Source organism: Fundulus heteroclitus, chromosome 11 (genome assembly GCF_011125445.2).
Source record: "Fundulus heteroclitus isolate FHET01 chromosome 11, MU-UCD_Fhet_4.1, whole genome shotgun sequence".
Taxonomy (NCBI): domain Eukaryota; kingdom Metazoa; phylum Chordata; class Actinopteri; order Cyprinodontiformes; family Fundulidae; genus Fundulus; species Fundulus heteroclitus.
This window is the reverse complement of record NC_046371.1, coordinates 21,704,439-21,723,411: the sequence shown is the minus strand read 5'-3', so window position 1 is coordinate 21,723,411 and position 18,973 is coordinate 21,704,439. Positions and strand designations below refer to the sequence as shown.

At 38.0% G+C, this 18,973-nt stretch overlaps 1 protein-coding gene across 1 annotated transcript; it reads right to left on the bottom strand.

The window, feature by feature from the left end:
- Positions 1-1,490: 1,490 nt before the first annotated feature.
- On the bottom strand, positions 1,491-17,717 carry LOC105919840 (complement factor B). The gene is made up of 19 exons (XM_036143109.1): positions 17,700-17,717; positions 16,505-16,570; positions 14,558-14,764; positions 14,289-14,474; positions 13,623-13,799; positions 12,667-12,753; positions 12,278-12,417; positions 8,791-8,935; positions 8,561-8,689; positions 8,144-8,254; positions 5,274-5,408; positions 4,638-4,747; positions 4,251-4,383; positions 3,996-4,134; positions 3,824-3,900; positions 2,426-2,526; positions 2,205-2,334; positions 2,065-2,114; positions 1,491-1,948 (listed from the first exon to the last, which is right to left on the bottom strand). The coding sequence occupies exons 2-19, from the start codon at positions 16,560-16,562 to the stop codon at positions 1,772-1,774; spliced, it is 2,292 nt and encodes a 763-aa protein (XP_035999002.1). The 5' UTR covers positions 16,563-16,570; positions 17,700-17,717; the 3' UTR covers positions 1,491-1,771.
- Between the last annotated feature and the right edge of the window lie 1,256 nt (positions 17,718-18,973).

Here is an 18,973-nt window from a genome sequence, read left to right as displayed (position 1 = left end):
TGATTTTTAAGGACTAGCATAAGAAGCCATACTACCTTCATCACTGCCCCTTTAAAGCCACAAACTTCTAAGTATATTGGGGGGGGGGGGGGTTACCTGACTCCCCCAGATAGATTTGCTCCGCATATCCATCTGGAAACCTTCCGTTGAAGTAATTTTGGGAAGGGGCGAAAATACTGGTTAGCTGATTGGCCTATGTTGGTGATAGACGGGCCAAATAAACCAATCAGATTCGTCCTCCTCTGTTACGAGCGACGACGAAAACACAACCACAAGCCAAGCTACTCTTGCTGCTGCAGGTAAAGGCTTGTTAGCTCAGCAAAGAAATACTCTGTAATTCCGATAAAACTTGCTCGATAGCCACGCTAACGCTAGTTTCATCGGCTGAAGCCACCATGTTCTTTAGACTGAACTGTCGCACTTCTCGTTGCGTCACACCTAAACCCGCCTCAAAGCCAACGCTGATTGGACGTTCGTTTGGTGAACGGCTCCAAGTTTTCTTCAACGGAGAGTAGCCAGACTGATCTGCGAGTGAAACCTTGAAAGCTCGCGAGATCAGGATGGTCTCACGAGGCTGGGGGGGGGGGGGGGGGGCTTGATGCCATAGACCAACATAACACAGCACATATTTGGAAGTGTAAGGTAAAGGTGGCTTTGTTCAGTAGGAAAAGGGAAATTACAGAGCAACCTTAATGAATAAAAAAAAAAAAAAAAACTGTCAAAGGTTGATAAAGATTGGAGACTGGAGCAGATGTTCCCCTTTCAGCAGGGTGACGATATAAAAACATAATAGGTTCACATAAAAGCACGTTTCTTAGTCAAACTCTAGACCCAACTGAGAATTTGTGAAGACTTGACAACTGATGTCAGGTCTTCTCTCCATCCAGTCTGACTGAGCCTTGCAAAATAAAAATAATATAATAATAATGATAAAAGTTAGTACATATCTGTGCAAAGCTGGTAGGAACTTATCACAAAAGGCCAGCAGTCACACTTACATTTTTTTTTTTTTTACAAAGTATAAAACTACTACTACAACTACTAATGATAATAATTATAATAATAATAATATGAACTAATAAATAATAATAATAAATAACAACAACAATAGATAATGCAGGATAGAGGAGTTTGAAGCAATGCTGCCATTCAGGAAAAACGTCCTGAATTAAAATTAGAGGCAGGTGTCTTTCTGCATGGAGTTTGAAAAATCTCCCAGTGTGTGTGTAGGTTCTTTCCGGGTACCACAGCTTCTTTTCACAGTCGAGGAACTACGAATGTTTGTTTAACCGATTTTGCGGAATTGCCCTCAGCAGTGTGTGTGAATGGTTGTTTGTGCTGAATATCTCTTTGTTGCCCTGTGATGGACTGACAATCTATCCAGGAAGTACCAAGATACTGTGAGGATAAGGTGGTATAGATGATAGTGTATGAACACCAATATTAATAATTTAATAATAATAATGCCAAATAAAGAAGATGGAAACGGGTAAAATTGTATATGTAAAACTTTAATCCAAGAAATGGTTATTTTTCTGACTGTGTGCAGCTTTAAAATGGCACAAGGATTTATTACACAGATGATCCTCCATGGTTAAAAGAGGGGACATTTTGACCACAATATATATTCAATCATTTCATGAAACTACCAAATACTCACTGAATGCCTCTTATGTGGGGTACTGCCGAAAGGTTGATCTTAAAAGAGAGCAAGCGTGTGCTTTAGGAGCACATGTAATCTCATGAAACAGATTACAGCGTGCAGCTCTGTTTAGTTTTTCAGAAACTTTAGCGCTGTGTAGTCTTGATTATCATCTCCAAGGTTTTCACTAAGGAAAGGGACCATTTTAAAAAGATTGATGTGGAAATCTCTGGAATCATCAGTGGATTCGATCAGACCGTCCGTGGAGCCGCACAGCTGATGAGTTCCCCAGCTGACCACTCCGATCTGTGACAAAAAAAAGGAATCACCTCAGCCGTGACTTTGGCTGAACAGCTGTTTCAGGTACATATTCGTGATAACATAACCAATTTATGGCACAATTGCCAGACACGGCTGGTTACCTGGATTGTCCGCTGCTCGTAGTTCTTGAATACAGCCCCGCCAGAATCACCTGTCCCAACAATTTCCCACAGACACAGTCACCACGGCACACTGCACCTCGATTGTTAATCATGTTGAAAAGGGACGGGAGCGTACATACCTGTGCATGCTATGTGATCTCTCTGCGGTGACCGACCACCGGTGCACAAGAAGTTATCGGTCACAGCAATCGTTTCGTTAGCAGCGGTGATGCCTGGTGCCAGCAGTGCTTTTCTTATGCATGCTGGTCTCTGCAATAAGTCATCCAAGATATTGACAATGAGGCATTAAGTTGGGAGATAAAGCAGCACATGTGAACAGACTCATTTATATCAAACCAACGTTTTCTCCAAGCTTGGCGTGGACGTCCTTTTCTGCCACCAGCGGATCCTTCCTTGTTAGGAAACTCAGTCGCTCAAGTTGATTCTTTAACAGGAGCTGCTCTGTTAATTCAGAACAAAATAAATAAATAAACTGGTACTGGGCCTCTGTTTTAACTACAAGTCAATTTAGCTCAAATGAAAACATAATCTTTTCCTATTAAACATTTAAAACATTGGGTCTTCAGAGGAGATGTTTCCATCCCCCTCCTCCCAAAAGAAATTCAATACTCTTGAATTTTTTTTATTTCTTTTTTTACATTCCCCCTATTTTGTCGTGTGTAAAAACTGAAGTAGTTTTTGCTTCAATCAAGTCGGAGTCCTGCTCTCCCAAAACAAAGAATATGCTTTATTTAATATGACTTCATTAAATGTTACATATTTTGTTATTCTTTATACAAGTCGGTAATCAACTCCGAATTTTGTATTTGTGTGAGGTACTTTGGTGCAGCTAAGCTTTTTCATATAGTGTTATACTCACGTAAAATTACTTGCTCCATCGAAATTTGGTTAATTTGTGGGAAAAAAAAAAAAACATGTTTGGAAAACTTAGTAGTTCAAAGGTCTGTTGTCTACATGGAGATATATGCTGTAAAGAAAACTACACTCCTAAAGAATAAAGTTCAGCACAATTCTTTGGCAGAAATGTCCCATCATTAGTGAGCTGTTGGGTTTATGTGCTTTACAGACATATTGCAATCAAACATATCTGTGGAGGAGTCCCATGCTGGTTGAAACAATAATATAGCACATTTTACATTAATGATAATAAAGTTGCAGTTGTTTAGCTTAATCGTAAATAAAATATGTGTATGCTTACACCCTAGCCAGGACTAAAATGAGCTAAAATTCATGAAATTATTTTTACAATATTTTTATGTGCTTTATAATCAATAGTATTAATTTGTCAATTTGCAATTTCTTTTTTTAATATTCTTCTTTTAACCAGGTTTTTCGTTTTATTTGACATTTTGTATCAAACTAATCTTTTCCTGATTGACTGTTTTTTTCTTTAGGCCCTTTGTAACTGATTTAGCAGTAATTTATGGGTCATTTCGAAGATCTGCTTGTCCCCACACTCTTAATGTACTGGCTAGTGTCTTGAGATGCTGCTTCAATATTTTCTCATAATGTTTTTCCTCCTGATGCCACTTATTATGCAAAGTGTTTCAGACGCTTCTTTTTTTATTTTCTGGATGTAAAACAAGGAAGCTGTGTGTTTGAGGTGTTGCCTTACAGAGCATCCATAGGTAAGCCTCCATTTATCTCAAATGTTCATAATAAGTATACAACAATAAAGCATATGTAAATATCTTATTTAAATTTGATATAACAGAGCACAGTGGCAAAACAACCAAACCTTGTTGCTTGCAAGTCGACTCGCCAACCAGCTTGAGAGCGTCGCTGGTCTCCTGGGTGCAAGGTATGCATATTGGTCTGAAAAAAAAATTAAAACAAGAATGTGAGAACTGCTGTATCATTAAGCTATTCTAATTGGAGCCATGATATTTAACATCTGAACCATTGAATACCTCGCAGCACTAGAGATCTTCACTGGTTCCTCCAGTTGGATAAGAGCCACATCATAGTCATAAAACTCGGCCACGCCCACATTCCGTCTGCCCTCGACGTTGTACTTTGGGTGCAACTTGAAAGTTTTCACTTTTTTCTCTGCATAAAAAGATTCAGTAATAAATGGACAATGCTGCATCTGTTTTATTTAACGGTGAAAAAATGAATGTTTTGTTTAGGCAATGGAAAAGTCTTCCGTCAACATTTATCATTACCTCTGCTACCCTGTCCATCTTCAATCTCCACCTTTATATCCGTCGGTTCATCCCCAAAGGTGAAGCAGTGGGCAGCGGTCAGGACAAAGTCAGGCGACACCAGCGAGCCGATGCAAGTTTTGGTTTTTGCTCCCTGAAGTTGTACAGGAGAGGTAGTATAGTAAGTGTATACTGTTAAACCGTGATGCTTTTATGCCGAGGTAATTAATTTAGTCCAGATAAAAATCTCACAACCAAATTAGGATGGAACGTCACTCTGGCAGATAACAGAGAGTGATGAAAATTTTCTTTTAAAAGCCATCATTTCATATTTTACAGACATTTAATGCCATTTCACCATGTTGAATAAACTTCATGATTAGTTCACTAAATTGCTGAATTGTTCACCTTGTTAATGACAAATGCCAACCACGGATATCTTTTCCTCTTGCTTTCTTTGTCATATGTGGTTTCATAATCTCGGTGCAGGCCACAGAGACCTACAACTTCTCTTTCATCTGAATTCAAAAAAGAACAAACAAAAAAAATCAGATGAATCATGGTTAGATTTAACTGTAGAAATTGCTCAATTTAAACAATGAACTGTTTTTGTCACGTTTGTGCACAGATGAAAGGATTATGACTTCAGCTTCTCACAAGATTCAAAATATACACATATGTGGATGTTCGCCCAATTATTGATCTATTTCTTTAAACACAAGCCAGAATTGTGCAAATACGTATAAATATTACATTCGCTTTTGTGCTCAGTGTCCACGGCCATGAATTAAATTACTCCATAACTAGTCTGTCAGGGTGCTCCATCATATCCATCCACATCGGGAGCGAGCAGCTTGCATCTTGACTACTTTGGGAAACTGGAGAACCATCCAGGCCCCCATTTAAGATTGTTAGTCTCCCCTGATCATAATAAGTGCTCAATGAGGAGTTACGGGTACTAGCATAAAAGAGCATGCTCGCACACACACATCACAGCTAAACAAACAGAACAAACACCGCTTTCCCTTTTCAAGGAGGGCTCACCAATTATGTCATCGAAGGTCTCTCGTAATTCTGCAATTTTTGACATCCTGAAGTAATGGTTGCCTCCTGTTCCTGCAGTGAGGGGCTGCAGGTCTTCATCGAAGATGTCAGCTCCAATGGCAAAGATATAAATGTCTGTAAAGTGGTGGTACATGACAGGTTAATGTTTCCTTGCTTTGACAAAATATTTGTACCCCTTGAACCATTTTTAAAATTTTGATCACATTACATTTAATGTATTCTATTGGTATTATATTAAACTAAACACAAAACAATTGTGAAATAGTAGAAAATAAGTATCTGAAAAGGGCTTGCACATGTTTTCAGTTACAACCATGCTCAAAGTCAGGGGTTCCCAAACTTTTTTTAGCCGCGCACCCCCTTCCATGTCCCAGCCAGGTTTGACGCACCCCCAAGATTTATATATGTATTGTTAAAGTCTACCGCCCCTTCTGGCGGTGAAACACCCTGAGTGGACCCAGCTCTTTTTACCCAGTCAGGCGACCCCCACTTAAATATGACCTTGAAGTTAGGACGCATAAAATAGACAAGTATGCTTTTAGTTATATTTTATCTACTTAACACTGATGTGCTCTTGATCGGCAAGATGCCCCGATTGCTCATCACACATACATTATATAGGGATCTAGGTACACACCCATGTAAGGGCTGTACACATCCAAACTGTGACATCAGTAGAAAAACTGTCACCTCCAGGGTGGTATCTGATAGATATGTGCCAATCTTTTGGGTCAGTGCTATCTAAGTTTGCCATTCAGTTCTGGGATAAACTGCTTGTTCCACTTGACCTCGTTGATATCCTAACAGTGTATATTTTTTATATATATATATATATATATATATATATATATATATATATATATAGATATATATATATAGATATATATATATATAGATATATATATATTATATATATATATATATATATATATATATTATATATATATATATATATATATATATATATATATATATATATAAAGAACCTTCTAAATCTGAGTCTGACGCACAATTTACACCGCAAAATACAAACACGAAGCAGTTTGATTTTTGTCCGATGACGAGCGAGAACTGGTGAAGCAGCACAGAGTAACAATAACTCTAGCGCTCCATAAAGATGCTATTAATCAGCGAAATCTTTCTGATTGTTTCACAGCTGTACCTTCAGCAGGTAAACACGCCCACGGCAACACACCTCGGCTCCCACAGCCCGTTTCTGTCTAAATATGCGCTAAAACTGCCTCTTTAAAATGAACTGCACGGTGCAGTCTGCGCCTGTCTGAATCGCAATGAGAAGTAATACAGATCTGTGCGTCAGCATAGTCAAGAAATCCCCCCCAGGACCAACGTTTTTTTTTATTTATTTTTTTCCCAGGACCAGCGGTAACGACAGCGGTGTGCGTGTCCTGCGCGTCAGAGCTTGTCACCGGTTCAAAGTCGTGGCACCATGAGCAGCAGCGCTGTTTGTAGGCGCTGCGCGATCCGTATAGAGACCGAGTCACTCAATTTAATCTCGTAAAAAAAAAAACCTTTTGGCCCGAATTAAATGTTTCCTCTGCTGACGTAAACAACGTAAAGCCAGGAGAGGGAAAGACATTTTCTGATTCTGGCTCGTTTTCTTCTCCCAGATCCGTTGCGATTCTCTCCTCTGTTGCCTCCAATTTCTCTCACTCTCCTCTTTAATGACTAATTTTCACCTTAGATGTCTCACCTGTTCCCCTGATTTCAGCCTATTGAGCATATTCGCAACAATTATTGAAGCAGAGACCACAAGCCATATGCGCATATACAGCACTGTGGATTTTTCATCTTAAAATGAAGCGTAGAAGATTTCTTCTAAATAAATACAGTTTATTAACATTTTCGTGTTAATACTGTATCGTTCTGTGTGAAAATAAAATTATATCTGGGTTTCATACATTCTGAACATAGTGGTTGCAGCATCATGCTGTGGGGATGCTCTTCAGAAGAGACTGAGAAACTTGACTGTTTTCTATGAGGTGGGAGACCACCACTTGACAGGAGTGAGCAGGAATATGACCCCTGCCCTACCTTGGTAACCTTGCATGCAAGATGAATTCTCATGGTATTTGTGCCTTCACAAACACACAAGAATCCATCTTGTACTGCTCCGGCTTCGATCGTTTGATAACAAATCAAAAAGCAGGTTTATGGTTTAAGGCGGGACAAACCGTGGTGACGAAAGCAAGAGGTGTTGAGCTCACAGCTGAACCGATATAAACATGTCAGCACAGGAGGATGGAGCTGCTGCTATCACATCTGTTTTGTGAGTATCCACAACTTCTTTGAAAGAACAGCAAGAAGTGTCTTGACTTGCTTAACTTCTAGTACTTTATCATAACGCCCGCATCTTATGTTTCAATTTGATACTGTGATTGGTTAAAATTAACCTTTGGTAGGCGGTTAGTAGGTGACACTTCACCCAATCGGCTTAGAAAGTTTCTGCTGAATGTCCTTCTTTGCCCCAAATAGGTCTCATATCGATAATGTGCAGAATGTAGAAGGCTACACATTAGTCTGGCTGGCTAGGTTGGATGCCATTTTTGAAATTAGGAAAAACTCCCCAAAATGCATCTGTAAATGCAGCAAAGGGTGGTTGTAGAAAGCATTGTCTCAGAGCGATTGAATACAAGCCATACTTTTCAGTTTCTTTTAAATAAAAGATCTTGAAAACCATGTGTTGTTCTCCTTCCACACAATTAAACCATTACTTTGTTATTCACACAAATTCCCTAAAAGACAAACGTTTCTGACTTGGACTTCATAAAAGCTAGATCCCCGAAGCTACAGTGTTTAAAGGAGACTGGCATGTTTAAAACTAAACTTACCGAGATGTTCATCTCTTGATCCGGCCTGTTTATCCTCAGTGTGATTCATATAAACTCTGTTCTTTATCCTGGCAACAGTAGGTAAGGGAGAACCGCCCATATTGTAGGCACCTGCAGGGAGGGAAAAAAAACTTTGGCTGGTAAAGGTCTTTGATGTAAACAAAACAACAATTATTGGTGTCCCTGAAGATGTGTGAAAGTCGTTATAGGTTTTATTTCATGTTGTAACCAATTCCTGCATTGAAAACTAGGAAACCCCAAAATTGCATAACTTAGCCAATGATTATGCCATTTGCTTGACCTTAACATAAACTACCAAAAATTAGGAACAGGATTTTTTTTAGACTTGCTACCACATTTGCAAAGAATTGCAGAAGATATTGTGTGTGCAAGCAATAAGTGAGATGTGCTTGTTACCATCAGTGAAGAGGATCAGGACATGCCGGTGATCTTTAAATGCCTCATCTCCAACTTGCCTCTGTATGAAAGCCATTTTGTTCTCAAAGGTTGTGAAGACCAGGTTCAGATTTGTTCCAGTGTTTCTGTCTTTAAAACAAACCAGACACAAACGCATATGTTAAACCACACACCAGAGTCCAGGTATGTATTTGAAACATGATGACATTGTGCACTTGTGCTTGCCTCACCTCCTATTTCAAACTTTTCCAGGTCTTTTACGACTTCATTAAGTTCAACTTTGGCATCAAAAAAATTCAGAATGTTCACCACTTCGTATATCTCAGATGAGAAGAAGAGGATTTCGTAGTTTGGTGACACACTGAAGGAGGCGATCTGTGGAAAACAGCAACTCAGATGAGGTGGGGGAACCTGTATAAACGTTCCCTCACTCCCTTTAAAAGCTAACTTGAAAGATTGCTGTGAAGCAGTGTTAATCCAGCGAGTCTTGATATTTTAAATTGCTCATGGTTGTTATTTTATAGAGAAAGGGATCCATTTATCAGCAGTGTGCATTTCTGGAAGCCTGCTTTGACAACGAGCCAAGGGCCTCGTGCCAAGAAACATCAGTCAAGGTTATGATTTGTAATTCATAATTAAATTTATCTGTAATGGGCTGTGGTTGTGGCAGCCATATTGGACGATGGACAGTATGTCAAATGAGCCTATAAGTGTGTGGCAGACACTAAATAAAAGCTTCATGCATAATCAGACCCAACTGGCAAACCTGTTCGTCCACACAGTGTTTTCAGAGGGAACAACTCTGCCGTATATGCAAAAAAATGTCCTCCTGTGTGCTCCAACATGTCTTTTTTTAATTCTTGTCATCAATTGATTAAATGCCCAGACCGAGCAGCACTAACTGCGGCATTTCTAACCTGCTTTAAGAGCTCAGCATCTGCATTGCCAGCACCCATCAACAAGCAGTCCTGTGGTCTCACCCCGTGTGCATCCTCAGACCCCCAACTCCACCCGCAATCAGCAGAGCCATCATACCATAACTGCAGTCCAAGCACTATGTTGCTGAGTCTCTGCACACTCAGCGTATCGTAACGCAGAGAGAGCTCTACAGCAGTTGACCTTTCCATTAGAAAATAATATTTAAAAAATTAATATGAGCTGTGGATGACACATGAACGTCGCTTATTTTAGCACGATGTTTTAATGAACAGTAAAGTTTATGATGCTCATCCATGTTGTGGACTCAGAGTGCTTTGCAAATTTATCCTGACACTCTGGCAATTTGTCTAGATTCTTTTGGCATTGTCACTTTATGAGGTGGAGGGTGTTGCCGGGGTAAGTAATTTTTTTTTGTGAATTCATAATACCCAAATCCTTTTGATTTTGTGCATTTACATTTTGAAATGTCTGTGCCTCTGTTGATTTTAAAGTAATGGGAGATTTGTTCATTGTTCAAGGCAAAGGAAAACCTTTTAAGATTATTCCGCTACTGAAAAAATGTTTTAAAGGTCTTCCAAAATGTCCGGTCAGATTCAGCTGTGGGCTTTCTCTTAGTATAGCACATCCTTATCATTTTTTGTTTCTTAGACAATTAAAACTAATTGATTGGTAAGATGTACTGTTTGTACAGTTACCTTTCAATCCTTGATTTTCCTCACATTATCCTGCAACCACACCTTCATCCTCTTTGTTGAGTAACTCATTGAAGACCACTTTGCTTGCTCTATGATTCTTTAAAATGGTTTTAACCAAAGGCAATCCTAACACCTTGCTTTTCTCATAAAACACATTTGAAGCATCTTTTTGTAAATTAAGCATCCTTCTTTGAAGGCATGGCATTATAAAACTATTTGAAATAAATCATTTTAAAGGGGACATATCTTGCTATTCAGTTCTTTCTTTCCCCATTGAAATATTTACTTCAATACTTTGGCCTGAATTCCTCTTTACTGTAGTCCCACAGCCCATCTTTTTCCCCTGTTCTGAGAGCAACTAGGTTTTTGATGCAGTCTCTTTAAATGCAAATGCATCACCTCACAAGCCGCCCTTCTCCAGGTCACAGATTGTTCCACTTCCCCTTGTTCAACCATTTTTGTACTATGTTGGGGAATGACGTAATAAATTGTGTGTGTTAATACATCCTACAATCAAACATGTGCACCAATCCAAGCTTCAGCATCCTTCAGCTTGGGCTACAAAATCATAGCGAAAAACAAAAATGGTGGATTTGCCAAATTGGTAAACCCAAAGTCCATGACCTTGATTGGTAGAGCCGCAGCAGATACTGTGATGTAACCGTTCGGAAAAGGTTATAGAAAACAGAGAAAGCTGAACAGCTTGAAAAATATGTCCCAAAAAGAATATGAAAGTAGTTACGCAACACCGGGAAAGACAACATTAAACTTTTCAGCATTCCTAGAGACTCCAAGTACACACAAACAAATATTTAATGGCTAAAAAAAGTGGACTCTGCATGCTATGTCCTCTTTAAACAGTTTGTTTAAAGATTTGTCAATGCTTTTTAGAGGGGACATAATCATGCAAAAGTCACTTTAGGTGGAGTGGAGTGGAATGCACTGCAACATGGAAGGGATGGGGTGTGAAGTTCCTCCTTTGCGTTTAAAGCCATAGTTCGTAATCCTATTCAGAAACACTTTGTTATACTGGGTAAAATGGTCCTTCTATCCTGGATGCATTCAACACATTATGTATTGAGAAAAAGTTGTCATGATTTGCAGAGGAGGACCAAAGTGGCAACGAGGCGAAGACAGGCGCATGGTGCAAATGATAATATTTAATGGCGGTAACTGACAGGAATACACAAGGGATGCAACGGGAGCTCAGAAACAGGACGATACGACAACGGGGAAACAAACACACTGGACTTAAATACAGAGGGGAATTAACATCAAACACAGGTGAGTCTGATGAACTAATTAACAGAAATGTTCAGGGATCCTAACAAAAGGGAGGTTGAAAATGTGATCTCTGTGGAAACTGTAGGCCTGTAAAAACTAGCCAATCCTAGCCATTTGGTACAAATGGGGGGGGGGGGAAATCACCTTATCTATTGGTTGTCCCACATGCCAATCATTCTGATGCGCTCACATAACGCCAGTGTGCGTGCACATTCCTTCTGAGTTTCCGATTGGTGGCTGTGCATACGCACTTCTAGTGTTTATGTATCCGGTTAGCTTAGTGGTTAACTTAGCGGTTAGCTTCTGTGTTAGCCATTCATTGTAGCTCCGCTGCTCTCACCGTATACTTTGAACATGGTTGACAATCTCAAGAAGCAAACCACATACAAGTTTATGTGAAGAAAAGGAGGGAAAAGGAGGGAATCGGTAGAAAGAAAAAAGAAGAAATACTTCGCAGACTCTACCTTTAAAGAGACAGCACCAAAACAAGTTTCTCTCAGACGACAGGAGCAAAAAGGGGGATGTGGGGCAACAATAATTGCCAAATTATTGACCAAAGCATTGCATATCGACTTTATATAGACCACACCTGAATGATTTAAATGTGAAAAGGAAGGATTTAAATGCAATGATATGTCCCCTTTAATGTGCTGTTTGGCTCATATCCTACTCCATGGATGTCCATTTGATTATTGATTAAAGAAAAACTAAAAAGAAAAGTCACCCGACATAAGTAAGACAGTATGCTTTGAACAACTTAAACGGCTTCCTCACCACTGTCTAGTTTTATGTGTCTTACCTTTTTAATCAGAGTTATCACAGCATTTCTTGCTTGGTCAAATTCCTCTTGTTTAATGCTCTCAGAAATGTCCACAGCAATATAGATGTTGAGAGTCCCATTTTTTGAAATCCTGATTAATCTCCCTCCTTGGATATCATCTGTGTAGTCAGAAGTTCTTCAGAGTTACCCATTTGAATTATTTTCCACTTATTTTACACAATTAAGAAAGCACAACTAGAAATAAATCTGCATCTTTGTCATCATGCCATTTGACTAGGAATGTATCAGTATCTGCTTGGTTATGTAAGACAAAAGGTAATACACTACTATATTTGCTTAAAAACACATAACAGGAACAAATATATCTAACAGGAATAGCAGTATTAAGATTAAGTTCAGGAACTTACTAAGCGACTGTGTGGTGGTGAGGGTCTCTTTAATCGCGTATCCAAATGCTTCCGAAACCTCTTTTGGGGTGTCATACGTATGCTTATCTACAAGAAGTAGCAGCAAAATAAAAAGATTTACAGTGATTTAGATTTATAAGGCTAGAGAGCAAACATATCTACCAAAATCGATAAAGCTCATAATTAGCATAAAGTGAAAATGAGATGCACATGTTGTATTACTTGCTACCAAAATAAAAGAAGTACAGATGCAAAATAAAAATTTTGACTGGTCTTTTCAAAGCAGGTGCGTATAAAAGTTGGATTGTTTGATTGTGAAAGTGACAGACAATTAGCATCTGACAAGATCTTTTTAATCAATCATGTTCCAAACTAAACTACAAAACGGTCACAGGATCAAGCTGTGCTTTTCTGAGTCCTCAGAGCCACAGAAGAGGTTTGAAGACACACTTGTTGACATTATCACAACTGTAAACTTTGATGTGGTAACCCAACACAAAATAGTGCTAAATTATGAAGAGGAGGGAAAATTATGAATTATTTTCCCATTGGAAGGAGATTGGCACCACTGCAAACCTACCAAGACATGTCCCTCCTACTAAGCTGACAGGTCGAGCATAGTTATGGAACTAAACTAGTGACAGCTTGCAATGACATTGAAATAGAGGTTTGGCATTGTAAAATTTGGGAAAAAACATTGAAAAATGAAACGCTGAAAAATAAAAAACATTGAAAAATCAAAAGACTGAAAAGTCAAACAATGATTTCCATATAAAATTCATCAAAATTCAACAACAATCAGGCATCTAAAGTCTGAAAGTGAAATATTTTTATGTATTCATTGTCGAATTCTTTATATATTGATAATCCCTGAATTTTAAATTAGTTTGCTACCTAATTAACATAATAATGGTTCAGTCCTTCTTAGCTACCAGAACGAAATGAAGAAATCTTACAGTAGCATGCTGGCTCATTTCCTGTCCACTGGCCGTTCTCCTGGCACACCCTTTCACTAGAGCCCACCAGAAAGAGGTTGTTATTGCAGGTGTATTTCACTTTGTCGTCAATCCCAAACAAATTTCCTGTTTTTGCGGCCCCGGGTGGGACTCCGGGATCAGGACAGACATCTCCGGCTGTGCAAAAACACAGAAGACAAGACACAAATGTCCTTTGTTCTTCAAAGGAGAGAATGGAGTGGATGTTCTACTCAAAATTCTCAGTGGTGAGATGAAGGCCTTAATCTAACATTGCAATTGTTGATGAGGGGATCCCACACACAGAATTAACACAGAAACTTCATGCTTAACATCATGATGAATATGATCTGATGATTTGGCAGATATATCATAATCTAATGGTGTAGTGTACTCGCTAATGCATTTATCCATATGTTTATGGCCTGGTCGTCTTATGTTGGCTGGCATCAGCATAAGAAGATCCTTGCCTTCAGTGTTTAAAATTGTATAACATTATCAGGGATAGCTCTGTCTCTAATACTGATTTTTACTCCAGTTTAAAACATACCTAATGCATGCGTTTGTCCCCTATACAACATTTCAGTGCACCTTAAAAGTTTGTAAAATGAAAAAATAGAGAGAAAACAAATGTTGCTCAGGACTCACAATCCCGGCTGCAGATTGGCGTGGAGCCATTCCACTTCCCATTTTGTAAGCAGATCCGACTGGATGAGCCTCTCAAGGTGTATCCAGAGTAGCACTCGTATGAGGTTTCGTTGCCCACAAAGTACCTGTACTGATAAGGGAAGACGTTACCATTCTCCAGTACGGTTGGGTCAGGGCATTCCACACCTGCAAAGAAATAAAGTCAAGAGTTGCAAAGTGGACGAGTAATCTGAGGTATTTTATGAACCATCAAAAGATGTGGACCTCACGTTTGCATTTCTGCGGTTTGAATTTTTTGGGTAGAGGTTTCCAGACACCATTAGATTGGCAGACGCGGGTTAAGTCAGGGTAAGGGTAGTATCCATCTTTACAGCTGTAGATCATTAAGCTGCCACTATCCAGATTCCTGGACAATGTATAATCACCACCCTCCATTTCCATGCCATCCCTAGTGCAATCACACCGAACCGTAACACCTAAAAAAAAAAAAAAAAGAGACAGAAATGCATCTTTGTTTTGTTTCCTGCTACAGAGGCTATAGGTTTGTGTTTAATAAGACACAAAAATGGTATGGGGTATACTTTACTGGCTAATTCTTTGTTATTCTAAAATCCAAATCTACCTCTGCTGAGTCTTCATTTCTTGTAAAGAATTAAACTGAGTATAATTCACTTCCAATTTTTTTTTTTAGGTTTTCTTGATGTGTGTTAAACATTTCACTGTCTTTATTCATTTATACACAGAAATGTTTTTACAGCAGCGTGAGTCTTGATTGTATTTTAAATCCTATTTAATGTGAAATCTTGTTACTTTTGAATAAATTTCTTATTGAATTTGAATAATAAAACAAAGAAAAGTATGTCATATGAAAAAGCCTTATGGTTCTGTGCAAACTACTGACTTTCAGATCACAGTTAAAAAGTTTAGAGGTTTAGAGCTGGAAACCTCTCTAGGTTCTTAGGATACTATATTTAACACTTTCTAAAACTTTATCTGCATTTTCAACAAAACGTTGAGCTTCTTAGTGCAGGTGGGAATCATTTAGGGCTTCCCCTAGTGCCCAGTCTGCTTTTTTGGTGTTAATGGGCCAGTTCTGGTTTGAGAATTTCAGGGACTCATCTTTGCTATTTGCAAATGATGTGGTTCTGTGGACCTTCAGTGTGCACAGAAAGATTTGCCAACCGAGTGTTAGCAGCCAGCATGAGAGTCAGCTTCTCAAGGTCTGGGGTCATGACTCCACTGGAAATAAGTCTTAGCCCCAAGCGAAGGAGAGTTTAAGCATTTGGTTGTTTGTTTGTGGGTGATGTAAGGTTGTCATTATTTGGCCTTCACATAATTGGATCATGACCAAAATCGCAGGTACAAGGGGCAGAAATCAACTCCCTCCAGGGTAGATAGGCTTAGCTTTGGAGATGGGGTGACGTACTCCTTCACTCTAGGAAAACTTGAAGAGCAGCTGCTGCTCCTTTGTGTAAAAAGGATTCAGTTAAAGTGATTCTAACAGCTCAATAGCATTCCTCCTGGGCATTTTACAGGACACCCCATCTCCTCACTTTGGGAGGAGACACTGGGGCAGCTCCAGAACTAGCTGGGGGGATTACTGTTTTTGCCATCAGGCTAGAAGCCCTTGTTATACTGTAAAGTGCAGTGAAATATTTCCACTAAATTTTGTTCTCTTGTTATTTTAACTTTTCAGCTTTTTGTATTATTTCAATGGTACCGTGTGGTTTTATCTATGAAAGGGGCTATATGGTCAAACTTTACTTACTTACAATGTCTGCGCAACATAATATGCAGCCTCCAAAGTAATTAAAAAAAAACTAAAAAAGTTAAACTGGTAATTTGTTAAACAATTAAACAATTCAAAAGTTTATTATAATTATTATTAGTAGTAGTAGTAGTATGAGTCTTTCAAGAGTAATGCTTACCCAAGGAAATGTCATCACTGGAGTAAATCAACTTTTTTTATTGTCAAATGTATGTTAAAATATTTTGCTGCTTTTTTTCATGTAAATCAAGGTGCATTAAAATCATTTCATAATCTCAGCTGCTGACTGTTTAAATGTCCGGGGAAATTAACTATTAAGCTTTGGTGTTTCAACAGCAGGAAAAAAACGTATCATTAAACTGTACAAGTTAGATACATGGATATTTTGATATTCTGCACACATAAGTAAAATGTAGGGATTGTATGATAATTAAAAAAAGTTTCTTACCCAAACTGAGGAGACACAAGAGTGCAGCAAACAAGCTCAAGCTGCTTGAAGTCCCCATGTTTCAGCCTAACAAGAGAACAGACTGGAAATGTAATGAAACAGCAGGAGCATCTAATTTATTTCAGAGTAGATGATAAGGTTCAGAGTGGGGCACAGGACAAAGACCAGTCTGTCACTCATTAACTGGTTGACCAGTAAAAAAAAAAAAAAAAACATTCAATACAGTATGTGTGTTTCCCAAAGGATACACACATACAAGCAGGACTATTTTGTTTGAAATGTTTATCCAAATAGATGAAGATGAAAAAAGAAAAATCCTAAATAAAGAGGATTTAGTTAAGTAGGAATATTTTGAATTTCCTGTGGATTTTCTCCAGTCAAACAGTCAAATATTTATTCCCAATTGGGACATAACTATTTTCTTCTTTGGGTTTCAGGTTTTCCCACTGTGTGTACATACTGGGTCACATGTTAAAAAAAAAACAAAGTCATTGTGAAACAGAGATAAAGTACAAACATTTGCCTCATCATTTCCCAAAAGCTAAGGCACATTTCATTGATGTTTGTTGATTAACCTGTGGATTTACCACAGATATTAACTGCAGTGTAACCTTAGAATGTGTTCTAGGAAGGACTTACTCCTCTTTTGTGTTAATAACTTTTATGAGCCATTCATGTAGGGAGACCTGCAGCCGGAAAATATAATTTATTTTATTAAATAATAATTTATAAATACATTTATTTAAAAACAAAAAAAAAACAAAAAAAAAGCATGTAAAGGTCTTAGTTAGCCAGTTATCTCTCTTTTTTTTTTTTTTTTTTTGTTTATTCGTTTGTTTTTGTCACGAACGAGAGACTGATTCAGGACCCAGTATTCAGGCCGAACAAGCAGGGTGAATGAAAAAGCAGGTTTAATGGAGACAATCTAAACAATACAGGGGCAGGCCAAACTCAGTGGTCAGAATTACAGTCCAAAAACGGTACACAAAAATGGCAGCCCAAAACAGGCAGGAATGCAACAGGGATAAGGCAAGCTCCGATAATCCAAGGGAAGAATCAGGTCAGCAAAACGAGTAAGCAATCAGAACAGGGCAGAAAAAAAACAGGTACAGGGTTCAGGCTGGCTTAGAAATGCTGGAGACAATTGGGTAAAGTTGACAGGACAAACCAAAAGGGAATGCAAGACAAAACTCACCAAAGGCTCAAAAGACAATGATCTGGCCGATTGCAGAGGTTTGTGGCAGGACTATATAGGGGAGTGAGCAGATGAACAAGAGTGAAGACTAATCACAAGTGAGCAGGTGGAACTAATCAGGGCAAGGGAGCTGACTGATTGCTGAGGGGAGAACAAACCGAGCTGATAAAGTGACACTTAAATAACAGTTAATCTTAACAGAACAACACGTCTAAAACAAAGCCAAAACAAGAAAGAACCCAAAAGCAGAAACTTAACTACTAAAACGGATAACCTGAACCAAGACAAAACCCAAATCATGACAGTTTTTAGCCCTGTATTATTTTCTCCAGCTCCATCTTCTGGACAAACTTGGTTAGGTGGGAGACGGTATAAGTTAGGTTATAAAACTGAAACATATCAATACATGGACTAGATTTTTTGTTTCCTAATTTCCATATTGCTAGCATTGTTCTTTTTCTGATTCAAAACTATTTAATCTGAATAAGAAAGACAGTAGTTAGTTTCCATATCTTAGCTCCATAAACTGGTTTAGTCAGTTTGCCAGAATGATCATTTTATCTATTCTCATTATGGCCTGATTTAAAAATAAATAAATAACAACAACAACAATATTAATTTATTAAACTGGGCTCAAAATCCCCAGGCAAAGTGACTCCATTTTACTTTAGAATTTAGTTTATCTAATCTCCACATTTTAAAAGACTCAAATTACTCATAACAATTTCTTGAATGTATTTAAGATCACAGGGTGGCATGTTTTCTGCATATATTTGAGTTTTATTTGGTATTTTGTTTGATTACCTCGTTACATTACAGTTCTTGAGTTTGGGTAATTGTGTCATTGTAAAGTGAAGTAATTAAAACAACAAGAGCAGAAATATAAAATCTGAAGAAAAGGTAAATTCTTTGCTATAATTTTATTTATTTATTTAACATTTCCCCCTAAAGTGGTTATTACTTTTTCCCTCGTGTATGTTGTAAAGACTTATCCTTTTCAACGTTTTTAGTTAAAATGTGTTTCTTGTTTCTTTATTTTTTTCTTTAAGACATTTTATCAAGTTTTTTTATTATTAGTAGTATTATTCTAATTGATCTTAACATAAAATTTCTATTTTATAATTTTTTTTTATTTTATTTTATTTATTTTTTTTTTTATTTTTTTTGCAGCAATACAACTGACTGCCATATTTTTGTCAGAGATTGTATACGATCTGAAGATTTTAAAATAATGCTTTTTTTAATTTAATCTAATTTGTTTTATTGCTGCAGAG

Bases quoted from the DNA above. Each gene is read 5' to 3' on its own strand.
- LOC105919840 (XM_036143109.1), bottom strand. From the start codon at position 16,562: ATGGGGACTTCAAGCAGCTTGAGCTTGTTTGCTGCACTCTTGTGTCTC. The intron at 13,800-14,288 runs GTGAGTCCTGAG...GTTTTTGCACAG, and splicing joins GCCAATCTGCAGCCGGGATT to CCGGAGATGTCTGTCCTGAT. The intron at 12,754-13,622 runs GTAAGATTTCTT...TACTTCTTGTAG, and splicing joins AAATGAGCCAGCATGCTACT to ATAAGCATACGTATGACACC.